Here is a 14,464-nt window from a genome sequence, read left to right on the forward strand (position 1 = left end):
CAGTGACTCAGCTTTGATGGGGAGGCTTGGCCAGTGGGTTCTTGCTGGTGCAGCTGGGGGTGGGGGGGCAGGTGCCAGTATCAAAGTGACCTGTAAGTTGCTTCTGCACTAATGTGGCCCTGAGCCACTTTATCTTATCTGCCATTGTAGGCCCCAGCTATTCTGTCCTCCTGCCTGCTCCTCCTGCCCCTCTTCCTCCTGCCCCTCCTCCTGCTCCTCCTGTGTCTCCTGATCCTCCTCCTCTTCCTCTTCCCTCCTCCTCCTGGTCTTCCTTATCCTTCTCCCTCTCCTCCTCCCTCACCTTTTCCTCTTCCCCCTCCTCCTCCCAGTCTCTCCATCTGCTCCCATTCTGCTTGCACAGACGTCACCTGGGGGACAGGTGAGGCTGTCACCCCAACTGCGAGCAGACAGGGCTCTTTATGTTCCTACTTTCTCTGACAGTACAGTGACCGCTGTTGCTGTTACAGAGGCCTGCTAAGGTCCCCCATGGTCAGGTCCTGGAGCTGTGACCTGTGACCCTCTGGTCTGTGGCTCCTGAGGGTTTTCAGGTCATCCATAAATGTGTCTTCCTGTAGTTCTGTGCAGCTGGCCAGGGACCCATCTCCTCCTCTAGGCCACCCCACACTACACAGCATCCTGGAGTAGAGCCTGGTCTTACGGTGCCACCTTGGTTTATTAATGGGAGCGCTTGCAGGGAGGCAGCGCAGCACGGGGACTTTCCCAAGGTCATGAGCAGTTTGTTGGATGAGCCAGGAATAGAACTCCTGAGCTGGGCTGTGCTAACCCTGAGCTCAAATTGCCAGCCAGGCAGGTCAGTGCAGAGGGCGGGAGTGGAGTGGGGCTTCTGGGATGGGAGGCAGCAGAACCTAGAAGAAGGCCCAGTGCTCTCTGCAGCCCTGTCATTCCCAGGAGAGGAGGGCGTGGTGATCTGTGGTGGGTGCAGGAGCACAGCCTCCTTCTTAGCTGATGCTGGGGGGTGCTGTGTGGGCCGGTAAGAGCCAGCAAAGCCAGGGGTTCCGCCCCTGATGCTCTTAATTAGACAGGAGGAGCTAGAGGACAGCCACACATGTGTGACACCCTGATGCTAGGACACATGTGTGGTCATTTCTGAACCAGCCTCTCCGAGTACTCCATGGCTGCCTGACCCCTTCTCCACCACTGTGTTTTGGGGGTGCCCCTGGGTAGTTAATGCGGGTTCTCCCTCACTAGGTTTGCACATCAAGGTGAAAGCTGGGAATCTGCCCTGGGTCTCTGTGCCTAATGAGAATAGAAAGTGAAGGTAGAGATGTCCGCTTGCGCTGGCGCTCCAACCAGGAAGCCTCCCTGGAAGAAGTGAGCTTTTTGGTCTGAGGCTATAGACGGGGATTTGCTCAAAGTGGAAAATTGGAAGAGCCAATCAAGGCTCCAGGCAAGCAGAGCTGGAGTGAGTGGGAGGCTAGGGGTCTGGGGAGGTCGGAAATACAGTGTCTATATTACAAATATGTGGTCTTCAGGGTAGAGATGCAGGGGATGCAGCCTCTGGGGAACCCCAGAGTCGTCCAAGAGGACACACTACACCACGTGCAAAAGTAGGAGAGGCTGCTTTTGGAGGCTGAGGGACAGATGGCAGGAGAGGGCAGTCCCCTTTATCCCCTTTGTCACCAGGTCCTTGGGGAGCCTGAGGAAGGAAGGATACAAGGGCATTGGTCACTCTGGGGCAGCTTTCGGCAAGGCTGGACACCAGCAGTCTGGTGCCTGCTCCGTGCCACAGGAAGGGAGGAGATGCTTTTGGGCTGGACCCAGATGCAGCACCAGCCGGGGGCAGCTGAAGGCCCATCTGGGAAAAGGCAGAGCCCGAGGATGGGGGGAAAACTGAGGCAGGGTTGCCCATGGCTGCTGCCACTCACTGGAACACCAGGAAGTTGGCCATGAGCTTGACACCAAGAATTTCCCCACCATGAGATGGCTTATGTCTGACCTTCCAGCCCTGGTTGTTTCAGCCTGTGACACTAAATGATGGGGACATAAACATGAGAACAGGTGCCGAAGAATCCTTGCAGCTGCCTGGAGCTGGCAAAGGCAAGATCTGATCTTAAGGACCCCAGAATGCCCTCTCCAGGCATGCTAAGGGAGAGCTCACTCCCGGGGACACAAGGGTTTGTTTGAAGACACTCAGGAGGCAGAGGCAGGTCTGTGAGTTCAAGGCCAGCCTGGTCTACAGAGTGAGTTCTAGCACAGCCAGGGCTATTACACAGAGAAACACTGTCTCAAACACACACACACACACACACACACACACACACACACACACACCACACAGGGGCAGGACCTAGTAATTGTAACGTTCCCTGGGTGAAATACCAACCCCGCAGTCTACAGCCGTAACACTGGCTGAGTCTCGGGTACCACAGAGGCATGGAAGGCTCTCAGCAGTCAGGGAAACATGGCCCTGTGGGTCTTCAACCGATATCAGTGTGGAGAGGGTGAGGGAGGTTTGTGGGCCAAGGGGGCTTGTCTGGATGCGCTTCCAGTCCTCTCCTGGCTTTTAAATCTGCAGGGAGGATCACAAAACTTGGACACCCATTGGTAAGGAATCCTTAGGGTTTGTATGGGTACATGTGGAGTCCCTGGGGAATACCTCCCTAGACTGCTCTCTCCTAGAATATGTGGCCTGGATTGCGACCTTGAGGACCAGGCAGAGAGCCAGCACCCTTGACGGTGGGGAGGAAGCAGGATAGCTCCTCCCTGCAGTGCTCTGGCTCTGGGAGTGTAGGGGTTAAGGAGATGGAAGGTTCACTACCCTCCTGTTACCATGTAAGAAAAGGATTGGGGATTGGGGTCTCCCGCCACCTGGCTCCCCCTACCCAGGTCACAGCTGTCCGCCCTTTGCAGCAGGTGGCAAGAGCGGCTGGCAGGTCCTATGTGGAGACAGGTGTACATTTGCAATGTCACCACCCCCAGGTGCTCAAGATTTGCAGGCCCCGAGGCTGGGGAAGATGGGAGGCCTGCAGCTTTGGGGGACTCAGCAGGAGGAATGGGGCTTGGTGACCTTTCTAGCCTGAGGGCTGAGAGCCATGCCATGATGCATCTTCAGTGTCTAAGTCCACAGAGCACCGGAGCCTGGGAAAGTTCCTTGGGGCAAGGCTCAATGGCCTGTGACTGGTCTCCTGTGACCAAATGTCCAGAGCGCCCGCTGGCAAGTGTGCCAGGAAGGAAGGGGAGTTTCCAAGGTCTGCTGGGGTCCCCTGGAAAACCTCACCTCCAGCCTGCAGCCTCCATTTTAAAGCACACAGTGGGTCCTCGCCTGTACTTCCAGCACTTCAGTGGGGCAGAGGAGAGTGTCAAGCTTTTAGTCATTTCAAGTACATATGAAATTCAAAGCCAGTTTTGGATGCATAAGACCCTGTATCAAAAAAAAAAAAAAAAAAAAAAATGTTGGGCTGGAGAGATGGCTCAGCGGTTAAGAGCACTGACTGCTCTTCCAGAGGTCCTGAGTTCAATTCCCAGCAACCACATGGTGGCTCACAACCGTCTGGGATGGGATCCAAGCGTACTCATACATAAAATAAATCTATAAAAAAATAAAACAAATGTTGGGGTTGGGGGGGTGGGGCACAATTTAAAATCCACAGTGCTGGGCCTGGTGGAGGAGGGAGGCGGGTAGGGGGTGGGGGATGGGGTGGCTCCCTGGGTTGTGATGTTTGCCACTAAGCCTCTCTCATGTTTGGAGTTCAGTCAGCAGAACTCACAAATTTCTGAAAGTTGTCCTCTCTGAGGTGTGTGTGTGCACACATAACACACACTAGATAAATTTTGTAAAAACGTACAGCTCTCTCACCTGTAATTCCAGGTGAGGCAGAGAGGTCTTGAATTCTATGCTAGCCTGGGCTATAGAGTGATTTCCAGGCCAGCCTGGGCTACAGAGTTAAAGGTACTGTCTCAAAGAGAAAGACAAACAAACTTGTACCATCCACTGGCATTTAGCTCGTACACAGTGTTGTGTAACCACACGCCCGTCGTTCTTGAACCAGAACAGACCCGTCACCCAGGAAACTGCCCCCACTAAAGCAGCCACTCCTTCCCCCAGTAGCTGCTAATACATCTGCTGTCTGCCTCTGTGATCTGCCCATTCTGAACCTTGCCTATTTGGGACTCAGGTGACAGCCTTTGGCTCTGGCTTCTGTCCTTCACCATCTTTTTCAGGCTTGTTATGAGGTCTGTGTTCAACCTCACTCGCTTGCTGCTTGCTTTCTTTCCTTTCCTTCCCCTTCTCTTCCTCTTCCCTCCCTCCCTCCCTCCCTCCCTTCCTCCCTTCCTCCCTCCCTCCCTTTTCCCTCCTCCCCTCCCTCCCTTCCTCTCTCTTTGTTTCATTTGTTTTTGAGACAGCATTTCACTTTTTAGCCCGGGATATCCTGGAACTCACTCTGTGGACAAGGCTGGCCTTGAACTCCGGGATCTGCCTGCCTCTGTCTCCAGAGTGCCAGGACCAAAGGCAAGCACCACAATACTCCTTTCTCTTTCTTGAAACAGGATCTCTCACTCCTGAGTGGCTGCTGAGTGTGGTAGGTAGTGCAGGCTTTTTCATCCCCGGCACCCTGCATTCCAGGACAGCCATGGCTGTCTCCTGAAACCGCGTCTTGAAAAAAATCAAAGCCGAAAGGAAAAAAAAAAAAAAAAAAAAGACAAAGTTTCTCTTTGTGTTGCATCCTGCTCCAGCCTCCTGGATGCTGGGATTATGGGCATGAGCCACCATACGCGGCCTTCATTTCTTCTTGGGACCAGACAGTACTCCACTGACTGGACATACCACACTTTTAAAACTCATTCCCCACCTGATAGGAATCAGGACCCTGTGACAACTGTATGATTAACTGAGTAGTACTAGTTCGAACATCCGTGCAGGATTCTCGTATGGTTTGGGTGTCTGCTCTTTGCCCTTTGATTTATCTACCATACAACACATGTCAGAACCCTGTTATTTTTTTCATGGCTTAATATTCCGACACAGTTTGGTTACATGGTGCTTCACAGGTGGCCTGGACTGACAACCTACAGAGGTGGCTGGAGGTGACCAGTCAGGCCAAGAGAGACCCAAAGCATAGAAGGGGCTCGTCTGTGCTCTCTTTCCCAAGTTGCTGGTCTGATGGTTGTACCATTAGGGAGAGAGGGGATCCTTGCTATTTCGGGCTGACTAGGATCAAGGGGCAGGCCTCCCTGTGATGTCACTCATAAAAATCCTTTTTGTTACTCCCTGCCATTCATTTCCTCCTCCCGAGGAATGGAAGGAATTTAGTGACTCAGCTGATAGTCCCAGTCCCCGGGCAGGGCCCTTTCCAGGTTCCTGTTCTCGGGCAGGTGGGGTTGTCCGTACATCAGCACTAGAAACCTGGGCACCAGCCACACACATACAGCTGTCCTCTCCTACAAGGCAGAACTGGGACTCTGGGAGCTGACTGTGTAGCATGTGCTAGCTTCAGCATCACTGAGATAAATACAGAGCTAGTGTCTGAATGATCCCCGAACCGCACCTGGTCATCTAAGAAAGGAGTGAGTGTGGGTTAGTAGGTGGGAAACCACGGGGACGTGACCTGTTCCACGCTAGCATGGTAGGAGAGGGAGTGTCCGTTGGTCACAGGCCTCAGCACCAAGCTGGGACATGGGCAGCACAGGTGCAGGAGCCAGTTCTGACAGGAACAGAAGCTAGGAAGAAGGGCAGCTTGCTCACTGAAAATGGGGTTTTGTGTAGGTGAAGAAAACGGGTTCCCACTGATGGTTGGTCACGGCTCTTGGACACAGACTCACCCATCCTTGTGCTGTGTGCCCTTGAAGCCAGGGCCCCCGCTGCCTAGGCTCTCTCTTTCCACACAGGCCTGCCAGGTAGACAGGACTGGATGAGATTCTGGCTGTTCGGCGCTTTCATAAAAGCTTGCTAAAATAAGACCACTCAGGGACCGGGCCTCCTGGCTCTCTGTAGCAAATGTTGACAGTGGAGAAAACGTGGCCAGGTTCCTCTCAAATACAAAAATAGGGAGTGGGCATGGAAAGAAATGGAAACCTGGCACCCCACAGGGATGGCACTGCGATCCAGGACAAGGGCCCTTTGGGGGACAGCTATGGTGGGGAGGTGGGGGTGGTGTCACCTCCATGGCTCACCACCGACTGTACTGTGTGATGAGGGTGTAAGTCACCAGAGCAGGCTGGGCAAGCAGCCCTGCCTCCTCTTCACCACAGTGAGAAGAGGCTGTAATGGCGTTGAGGTGATCATCGCTGGGGACTCAGGAGGCATATACCAGCGACAGCAGTAGGCTCTGCTCTTCCCCAGGACACGAAGCCAAGAAGAACTTGAACCTGAGCAGGGCCAGGCCACCGAGGGCAGTGGCCACTGGCTTGCTATTGGTGACATAAATGTAGTGCCAGCAATCCCAGAGCTTTACCGGGGAGTCTCTGTCCTCTGGAGGGTGGGCCCAAGTACACCCTCCCTTCCACCCTTTCCTCCCCTGCCTGGCCCTGGCCCAGCCATATAAAGTTTAAAGGTTTTAAATGCAAATATTTCTCTTTTATAGATGCCAGCTGTCTCCAGAGAGTGCGATTTCTCCTTGCTCAACTTCATGGTCCAATTAGCCTCTCGTATCTCTGAGTCCTAGAGAGCTGGGGGGGGGGGGGGGGGCGGCTGGGCTCTGAGCCGGTGGCTTAGTAAGCTGTTGTCTGGGGTGGCTTGCGGTAGCCTGAGTGGAGGGGTGCTTTGTAGGGGGAAGGGCCCTGAGCCAGCAGGGATAGGAAGCTGCTGCTCCTGGCTGTCTGCTGGGGCTTTGGGGGAGGTTAGGGGCTGGGTCACAGGGTGGAGGGGCAGACCCGATGTTAGGCACAGATTTCGAGGCTCTGGGTGGAGATGTTGGAGCAGGGGCAGTTGGTGGCCAGGACATTCTTCTGTTTAGAAACATAAAGGCAGGCAGCCTGCGCACACTGGCTCCCTTCTTCTCCCCTCAAGTGCCCTCTTCCCGCCCGCCTTCCAGCCGTGCGCCACGGCGTCCCCATTCACCGGGGCTCCGAGGCGCTCACAAAGCGAGGCAATTAGAATTGAAAATCTATGCAAAACAGCTGTTAACTGGTTGTAAAGGAGTGCAGCTGTGTGCGGGGCGCGGGTGGGAGCCGGCGCTGAAAGCGCAGGAAGTGGCGCCGAGGCCCAGGGTTAAGAGGAAAACTCCCCAATGGGCCGAGGGGATCCGCCAGGTCTTAACCCCTTCCTGCTGCCTGGGTGACCTCAGTCTCCAACAGCCAGCGGTCGGGCCGCGTCTTAGATGGAAGGAAGGGATCCTCTTTAGAAGGTCACCGGCTGCCTTCCGGGCCCCGCTCGCTGTCCTGCATCATGTCCTGGGTCAGCAAGCCTGGGTTACAGGCAGCTAGAGCCTGCTTGCCGCCCCCAGCCCGGGGCAGTCAACTGCTGTGAGACAGGGGTCTTTTTTTCCCTCCCAGAGCAGGCTGGGAAAAACCTGAAACTCCGCCTCCACAGGGTGTCATTCTATTCCCGTGCACCCTAGAACAGCTTAGTAAGGGTAAATGCTGCTCCCCAGACCCTGGCTAGACCTTAGTACCTGGCTGGCCTATCATTCCAGGCCCACTGCTGTCTGAACGGGTAAGGCCAGCCTGGAAAGGTGAGTTCCAGAAATGGGAAAGCCTTCTAAGAACATAGATCTAAGCAGGGCTTTGACGTTTGGCTGCTAATGTGGAGAGCGTGGTTCAGGTGGTCAGGATGGATGGAGGCTGGGCAGACCCCCCCTTCCAACCCTCCCAATCAGGATGGTTTTCTGGGTACCAAGTGTTCATCCAGAGACTTCACAAAAGCAAAGATGCCAGAAACCCAAGGGCTCCCTTCTACAGGGCTTGCCTCAGCTGTAGAGAAAAAACCTGAACTCGGAGACACTACCTCCCTGGCTCAATAACTGGGGTGACAGTTATTGAAAGTGTCTTAGTCTGGGGGCCAGGGGGCGGGGGGATCAGCTGTTGGAATACTGCCAGGTGTAAGTAAGCAACTGTAGGTTCTAATTTCAGAACCTTGAGACAGGTTCATTGACACTTGGTAGTGGTGGTCACCACCTGCCTGGCCAGATCTGGAGGGCACTGGATGACAGGAGCCCAGCAAGTCTGCTGGGAAAGTCTCTTTGTGATGGTTAGTCTGGTCTAGGCTGCAGTCTAGGGCTCCAGTACATGGAGGTGCCAGGTGACTTAAATAGTCACCTCTGGTGAGGGCAGCTGGTCATAATGGCGTGGGGGTGGGGGGACACACATCATTATAAGTCTCCCTGCTCAGCCTCAAGAGGGAGCAAGACCGGAAGGCAAGACTCCACTTGACATCCAGGGTTCACTTCAGACAGGATTCAGGTGTGAACATGACGTTGGTGAGGAAGCTCTAATGTCAGCCTCACCTCCCTAACACGCCCCCCCCCCCCAGGCCTCTGGTATCTGCCCCGTGGCCTTTCTGAGCTCTGGCTGTGTAATTTTCTGTTTTGTTTCTGGGGAGGCCCTTGTGAAACAGCCCCCAGGGACTTGATGTTTGTCCAGGAGATGCTACCCATACCTGTCCTAGTTCTGGCAGACCCTCCAGGTCTGGAAACTCCTGTCTCAGGTTTGAAATTGATGTTTCTGAGGACCCAGGTTCTCAGAAAGGGTGGGATTTACAGAGCCCCGGCTTAGCTGTGAAGGGCTGGGGGGGGTGGGGGTGGAGATCCTTCTCCCTATTCCAGGTGGCCCAGGGTGGCGGAACCCTAGTGAGGAGAGCTGGGTGCTTCTGTGTCCTAGGGCGGCAAGCATCCTGAGCTGGGAGGTTCCTCCCACCTTCCAGAACTGCCCCTAGCAAGTTAAGTGTCTCATTCTCTCTCAGCCAACTTCCCCAAACAAACGGAAAGAAAGGCTGTATAGCTCCGGTTGCTGGTGGGGTGGGAGTGGGCAGCTGCTGGGGGAGGGGGGGAGGAGGAGGAGGAAGAAGAAGAAGAGGAGGAAGAAGAAGAGGAGGAGGAGGAGACGGCTGCCAGAAGGAGGTTAGCTTTTAGTCTTGGAGTCGGGGAATTAGCAATCCATCCACAGAGGGTACAAGTCGTTAACAAGGGGCCAGCCACATGGCTGTTCGAGAGCAGTTCCCACCCTTAAATGCAGAGACCCTGCTTGGGATCACTGATTTCCTGGGGCAGGGAGTAGGGACAGTGAGTGTTAGTATTCCGTCGAGGACCATCCACTTCCTGGTGATTGCCAGCGTTTTCTGGCCTGGGTGCACATAGCTGGCTCACTGCTGTCCCCCTGTGGCCACCGCGGGTGTCTGTCACCCTTTTGCTACCTTGGACAGTCTGGGCTGGAGACAGGACTCCAGGTTTGAGAAGCTCGGGAGGATGTCTGGTTCACCTGCATTCTTGTAACCTTGAATAGTTCTGGGCAAGTTCCTCATTTAAAGCCCCGGTTGGGGGTATGGTTTTCTGTGAAACTACATTGTATAGGAGGTGGGGGGGGGGAGCAGCCCGCTCTTCAAAAGACACACACACACACACACACACACACACACACACACACAGCAAAACAGGTGGTAGCTGTAGTGGTCACCCACAAATTTATAGGATGGCCTGCTTGATTCTCGGCAAACAGGTGACCGAACTTGGCCTCCAAGATACCCCTAGGGAGAAAGGTGCAGCAAAATTTAGAGGAAGAGCCGGGTGTTGTTACCTGGGGAACCTGGCCCGCAGGCAGCGCAGCCAGGTGCGAGCTGCTCATTTACAAGTTGTCCCCTCCCCCCCGCCCCCCCAGCCAGTAATCCAGGTGGGAAAGGGGTTGGACCAGCCCGGGAGGTTTTTCATTTTGTTTTTACGGCTCGAGGCCAGTTGTTTCTCCCTCCTGACACCTCCCTGTCCCCCTCCCCCTCCTGCGTGCGATTCCCGGCGGGTGAAGGCGCCTCTCCCCCCCCTTCCCCGCCCCCACTCCGGGGTAGCCCGATGCATCCTCCGGGTCGCGAGCGTCGTAAACTTGTAGAGGCCACGCTGCCGGGGGCGACGCGAACTAACGCGTGGACCAAAGGCCGCGCGGCGCGTGTGGGGCCAGGGACCCGGTGGCCGCAGGTAGGAGCAACTCGGCCCCCCCTCGGCCGCCCGTTTCCCTTGTCGTTTGTGGTCGGCCAGGGGCTTGTGCAAGACTGGCCCGGCGTGCGCCCCCGCCCCGCGGCATCGGCGGCTTCTGCTGGCGCGGGCCCCGAGCGCTGCCCGCCGCCGGCGTCATCGGGAACAGATGGACGGGGGGTGCTGGCGCCCGCGCTCGCTCCCGGCGCTGTCCGGGCTGGCGCGGGAGGGAGGAAGGCGGGGGAGGCAGCGCGCGCCTGCCGAGCACTGCGCGGGCATGTCCCGGGGCAGGTTTGGGGCTGGCACCGCGGTGGAAAGTTGAAACCCGCAGCGGCGCTGAGGTGCCCCCCCCCGGGGTGCGGTGGCCTCCGGGCTTGAAAGTATGAAAGCGGAGGATCATTAGAGAGCTGTGTAGAAAGGGCGGGCGGGGGAGACCCCGGGACCTCACGACGACCTTGCCACCTCGCTGGCTGCTCCCTGTGCGCTGGGTCCGGCCGAGGGACCCCGGCTGCCCGGCTCGCCCTGTAACCCCGCGCCTCCCGGGTGGCAGAAGGGGGGGTGTTGTGGGGACCGGTCGCGTTGGGGGCGGGGACGCTGGGGCCCACAGTTCTTTCCGCGCAGCCTGTGGGTGCCGAGGAATTTCAGGACGCTCCCTGAGTCATCCCCGTGAAGTGCCTGGGTGAGGTAGGGTGGGTGGGGGCGCCAAGAATGGGAAGGCGGTGCGCTGGGGCCGGTGGCGCGGAGGGTTGTGCCAGTTTCTGGAGGCGGCGGCCTCGCCTCTGACCGCAACCCCAGCTACTTAATGATGCCCCTGGCGCAGCGGCGCCTTCGTGGACTTAAGCTTCTCGAACAAGAACTCGACCCCCCGCCGTATGACCTTCCCAAAAATTCTTTAAAGCGAGATGGAGACTTTGCAAAACTTTGGGTCAGAGGCTCGTGGCCCGAACTCTTTAACATTTAAGTCCTTTAAAGTTGCGGTAATGGATGAGGCATCTTGGAGGGCGAGGGAGGCCAACGGCCTATATTGTGTGGTCCCCTCCACTCAGCACAAGCAAAGGCCTCCTGAGCGCTGGGTTTATCCCTCCCCTCTCTTAGTGGGTGGCCAGGTGCCAGGCACTGTTCCAGGCGCTTGGGGAGGCGGCTATGAGGCTCGGATATGGCAGGCGTGTTGTAAACCACTCCTCCCTACTCTTGGAGATGAGTGGCCCGCGAGGCCTCTGAGAGATCCCCCCGCCTCGACTGTCCAGCCGGGGTCGCCAGGAGCGCGGGGGCGGCACCTACCCGGCGGGCTGTGACCGCGCTGGGTGCTCCGGGCGGTCCGACGGTGCGCGCGCGTGCGCTTGCGGCTGAAACCCGACACCTCCCGCCGGCTGAGGTCAGGGCGCCGGGAGCGAGCCGGGGCCGGGGAGTGGGCGGCGTTGCGCTTGGGTGTGTCCTCGGCGGCGACAGCAGCAGGTGTTTCTTGGCCCAGGCCCCGGAAGCTCCACCTCCCCGAGCGGCCGAGCCGCCGCCGCACAGCCCCGGGTGAGATAAGCAGTTCAGACAAACCCGGGCGACGGTGGTGGCTCCGGCATGTGTCAGGCGCGGCGGAGCAGCGGGGCCCTGGCATGAAAGGTGAGCGCGCGGGTGGGGGTGGTGGCGGCGGGGGTTCCCTCGCTCTTTCCCTCCCCAAGTTTGTGGGCTCGGGAGGGGCGCCAACGGCCGGTGCCAGGTCCCGCGGGTGCGAGGGACGAGAAGAAGCGCGGGGCGCGCGGCCGAGCTGAAGCCACACTCGCGGCTGCGCGCGCGCGCTGGGCGCAGCGGGCTCTGCGGCCGCGGAAGTGCGCGGGGAAGTGCGCGGGGGCGGCTCCGGGGCTCGCGGTTGAAGCAAAACTTTGGATGGGGCGGGGGCGCCCAGGCAGGTGGTTGGATCGGGGGTGCCTTGCCTGGGATGGCAGTCCAAGGGGCCTCCGCGCCCCCCGCCCGGCCCTTCCCGCTCCGCCTGGATGCGCCTCCCCGCCCCCCGCGGCCGCGCTGACGGCGAGTGGCCCGCCCGAGTGGAGCCGATTCAATTATATTGCAGCACCAGAGACACCTCGTCGCCCGCCGCCTCTCCGGCAGGCTAATTAAATTCCCTTCTTGGAGGCGGAGCGGGAGCTGGGCTGCCCTCCCTGCTGCCCGCCTCTCCCAGCGCCGGGAGGTGGCGGGGGCCGCTTAGGACTGCGAGGAGCAGGCTTGGGGCCGCAGGTCTGGGCATCGGAGCCCAGAGCGAGCAAGGGGCGCCCCCGCGCACCTGCCACCCGTGGTGGGGGTGCCAGCTCTAGTTGGGCCGGTTTGGTGCTTGCAAACCAGCCTTTGTCTCCCTGCGTTTAAAGCACACTATAAGCCCTTGCTAGACCCCTGCGGTGTCTTATCTGTCGCGGTTGAGGCCCACACAGGTTGGGGTTTGAAAACAAAAAGCGGGACCACCAAATGGAATTGGGGGGGGGGAGAAAAAGAAACAAAATACAAGATCCTTTTGTAAAGGGGGCCGGAACAAAAGGCGCAGCCTCGTTCTAGGAGGGAGCATCGGGCCTAAGCCGATCTCTAGCACTGGGGGACAAAGAGGCAGGAGGTCTTGGCTGGGCGCTTGGCAGTGTCTCAGTCTCTTGCCTGAGACTGGTTTACCCCCTCTTCCTTAGGAAGACATGGCCCCCCTGGCAAGCAGCCTTCCCTAGGCGTCCGAGTTACTTAAGCTTGGCTACTTAAGTGTTGCTCAGCCTGTGTTTACAGCCGCCCCCACCCGCAGGCGGGGAACCTGAGGCGCAGGCTGTGTCTGACTCAGCCACTCAGTCGCCCCGCCACAGGTGAGGGGGGCCGGGGCACAGGCTCCGACTGGCAGCGTGTGTCATCTGCTGTGCTGGGTGTCACGCCCCACCGGGTGGACCGGAACAGGGTTGCTGGCAGGCTCCCTCCATGGGGCTCTGCTGTGCAGGAGCGGCTTGCTCAATACTTCTCACACAGCCACCGGGTCACGCCTGACCACCTCCTGGGGGGGGGGGGGGCGAGCCTTGATGGCTTGGTACAAGGTTGGCTTTTGTCGCCTGATCTGGCAGCTGAAGCGGAGGAGGCTTGGGGGAGGGGGGCGCTGGTGAGCAGCCAGCCAGAGACCCGGGGTCAGCCACGCCTTCGGAAAGGAGGCTTGTCCTGGCTTTGGGCTCTGTTCTGCCTGCCTTAGGGCAGGTTCTGAACCAGGAAGGCAGAGAGGCCAGATCAGGCCCTGACCTGTTGGGGGCAGCTATTAGGATCTTGACCAGTTAGGGTTGAAAGGGGTTGTATGTTAGTTCCTTTACATTTAACATTTTAAAATTACTAAGAACCAGGCCTTATCAGCCCCCCCCCCCCCCCCCCGTTAACCTAACCTTGGGGGTGGCCTGGGGCGATTCCGTTGCCTCTAAGTAGTTTTTAATGGGGTTGGGGTGGTGGGACGGTTCCAAAAAAAGCCTGACCCTTTGGAAGCCTCCGTTGCTCTTGGCAAAGCTGTCTCTGGCTGTGAGTAACTTCCCTGTCTCTGGAGGAAGTTGGAAGCTGCTGTGTGGTTTGCAGAAAGGCAGCCACCTCAGGGCTCAGCACCTCCAGCCCTAGGAAGGGAGAAGAGGTCTGCGCCACTTGGTGGTGGACCCGGGGCCTGCACCTCCTTCAGGCCCTCGCCCAAGCCCGCCAGCTGGCCTTGACCCTACAGGCAGGTGTGGTCCATTTCCCTGCTGTGAAGGAGGTCTAGCCTCAGCTCCCTGCTGGTCTCCTCCCCTTCCTAGAGACGCAGTGAGTAATAGCCTGCTGCCACTTTTCCCCCTTGCCCCCAGGAACCCGCAGGGGCTTGCGGAGTGAGCCAGCAAGGCCGGTTTTTCCTGGCCCCATCTGCAGCCTTGGAATGCCCAGCCTGGGTTACTCCAAAGCCTGGTGTTGTTGGATAGGAGCCTTCTGGTGGGGGGAGCACGTTAATTACCCGTGTTGTGGCAACAGCCACAAACCCTCTATGAGGCCCAGCCCACCTCTTTCCCTCTCCCTCCCTCTCCCTCCCTCTCCTGGGATCTTGGGGCGAGAGAGCATGTTTAACCTGCAGAGAAGCGCGTTTGAGGTGACATTTCAGCCCGGTGCCTGTGCGGCAGACCTGCCGACTCACTTTAATTCCTGCCCCCATGGAGTCTCAGATCTCCACGGCCTGGCCAAGCACAGCCCGCCAGTACTGCTGGCCTCACTTCCCACGCTGGCCTTTCTCCTCTCCCCCCCCCCAACCCCCCCAGGCACACAGGCCACAGCCTGGGAGGTGACGTTTCTGAGTGTTCCTGTCAATGAGAATTTATCGAGCGCCTCCTGAACCCGGCCTCGCACTCTCTCGGCTGGGAGGTGTACAGACAGATGAAACGGGAGAA

General features: G+C 58.1%; 1 protein-coding gene across 9 annotated transcripts in view; it reads left to right on the plus strand.

The window, feature by feature from the left end:
• Gse1 (Gse1 coiled-coil protein) overlaps positions 1 to 14,464 on the plus strand; it is a 361,982-nt gene that overhangs the window by 305,918 nt on the left and 41,600 nt on the right. Inside the window, exon 1 of one of the 9 annotated variants that reach the window (XM_034522891.2) lies at positions 11,529 to 11,687. The exons of 7 other annotated variants lie outside the window; for them this stretch is intronic. In XM_034522891.2, the coding sequence (XP_034378782.1) occupies positions 11,681 to 11,687 (7 nt within the window). In that variant the 5' untranslated portion in view covers positions 11,529 to 11,680. Of the gene's footprint in view, positions 1 to 11,528; positions 11,688 to 14,464 lie in introns of those variants that run through there. One more of the 9 variants, XM_076915975.1, reaches the window with a different exon arrangement.

This window comes from Arvicanthis niloticus, chromosome 18, assembly GCF_011762505.2.
Source record: "Arvicanthis niloticus isolate mArvNil1 chromosome 18, mArvNil1.pat.X, whole genome shotgun sequence".
NCBI lineage: Eukaryota > Metazoa > Chordata > Mammalia > Rodentia > Muridae > Arvicanthis > Arvicanthis niloticus.